The sequence below is a fragment of the Stegastes partitus genome, unplaced genomic scaffold, assembly GCF_000690725.1.
Source record: "Stegastes partitus isolate 25-593 unplaced genomic scaffold, Stegastes_partitus-1.0.2 Scaffold1536, whole genome shotgun sequence".
NCBI lineage: Eukaryota > Metazoa > Chordata > Actinopteri > Pomacentridae > Stegastes > Stegastes partitus.
In genome coordinates this window covers 169,807-171,202 of record NW_007579267.1, presented here as the reverse complement: position 1 = coordinate 171,202, position 1,396 = coordinate 169,807, and the positions used below count along the sequence as shown (strand labels likewise).

At 34.7% G+C, this 1,396-nt stretch overlaps 1 protein-coding gene across 1 annotated transcript in view; it reads right to left on the bottom strand.

The window, feature by feature from the left end:
• The window catches only part of LOC103371172 (melanopsin-A-like), a 40,555-nt gene that overhangs the window by 6,311 nt on the left and 32,848 nt on the right, over window positions 1–1,396 (bottom strand). The window contains exon 10 of the mRNA XM_008300408.1: window positions 1,254–1,325. Coding sequence (XP_008298630.1) covers window positions 1,254–1,325 — 72 coding nt within the window. The remainder of the gene's footprint in view (window positions 1–1,253; window positions 1,326–1,396) is intronic.

Sequence of the window (1,396 nt, the reverse complement as noted above, 5' to 3'; positions counted from 1 at the left end):
AATTTAACTGTCTTATCTATTAAAAATATCTGTGAAATTGCCGTAAATTTGCAAATAAATTTTAACATATTTTTATCCATCCACAAAATGTACATTTTTTTTTAAACAAAGGGAAATTTTGTGGTCATTCACAATTTAGAGATTTTAGTGTTATTTTACATTAGACATGAATTCAAAGTCTTTTCTTTCAATTTTATTAAAATCTTTGTGTGTTTCAAAAATACTTTTTAAAAAAATGTAATAGGAAAGAGGAAAAAAATCCCTAAAACTACTTTTTTTCTCTTTTTAAAAAACAAATTAACCTAAACGATGCTATTTTCTCTATTTCCTGTAATCATGACTTCAGCATGTTAACGGTTTTATTTAGATTATAGATGCGTCTACTTTCCTAAAACAAAAGTAGATTTAATTTGACGTGTGACATTTCTTTTTAGATTCTGTGCTCTCGTATTACCAAACAATTTCCTTCTTACACAACTGTGCCGACATAAAGAAGAAGCGGCTCTTGTTCTAACAACACAGAGGCCGATCTCATGAAAGCGCTTCATGTGTTTTTCCTGTTGAGTGTAACTGATGTAATCTGACATTAAAAACACACAATAATTACACTCAGGCTTTGCAAAAAGAGTACAAAAGCAGCCCAGAGCCATAAAACATACAAACATCCTGACTGGGTCTCATTCTTGATATAATAACAGACCGACTCATCAAGAGAATTTGTTCTAATGAAATACGTTGCTGTTGTGCAAGAACAACCATTTTAGGGCACGAGAGGATAAAACGATATGTTGTTATGACGTTAAAAACATTGTGTTGGAATAAAATAATTTTGTTTGTAGTCGTAATAAGTTAAACATGTCACTGCAACACGAAAAATGTTTTGAAATGAGAAGAAAATTAGAATTTTGGCAGCAGTGGAACGTGTCATACGATCTACTGTATACAGACTTCCATCAATGTTGATTTTGATGATTGCATTACACTGAAGATACACTATGAGTGGACTTCACAGCAGCAAAAAGAACACCTGAAACAGTCATAAAAGTAGTGAATAGTGTCGTGTAGTTGTAATTACCTGCTCGACAAATGACCCACATGTGCTACATCAGGCTTTTTCTACACAGACAATATCCATCATTAGGGTAAATGTGTTGTTCTTTTCTTTTTTTTTGGTGGATTTTCTTGATATAAAAAAAAGAAACAGACACAGCCACATCTACAGATCAAGAGGTGGATGATCGGTGGGTTCTTACAGCGGCGGGCAGGTGGCTGGTTGGCTGCCGGCTGATGTCCGACATGGAGATGTCTTCAGGCTCTGTCAGAGTCTGAACAGTACGCACACAAACACAGCCATTCAGTGTTAGTTGCACTCAAAATGCATTTCACTGTCCGAGCC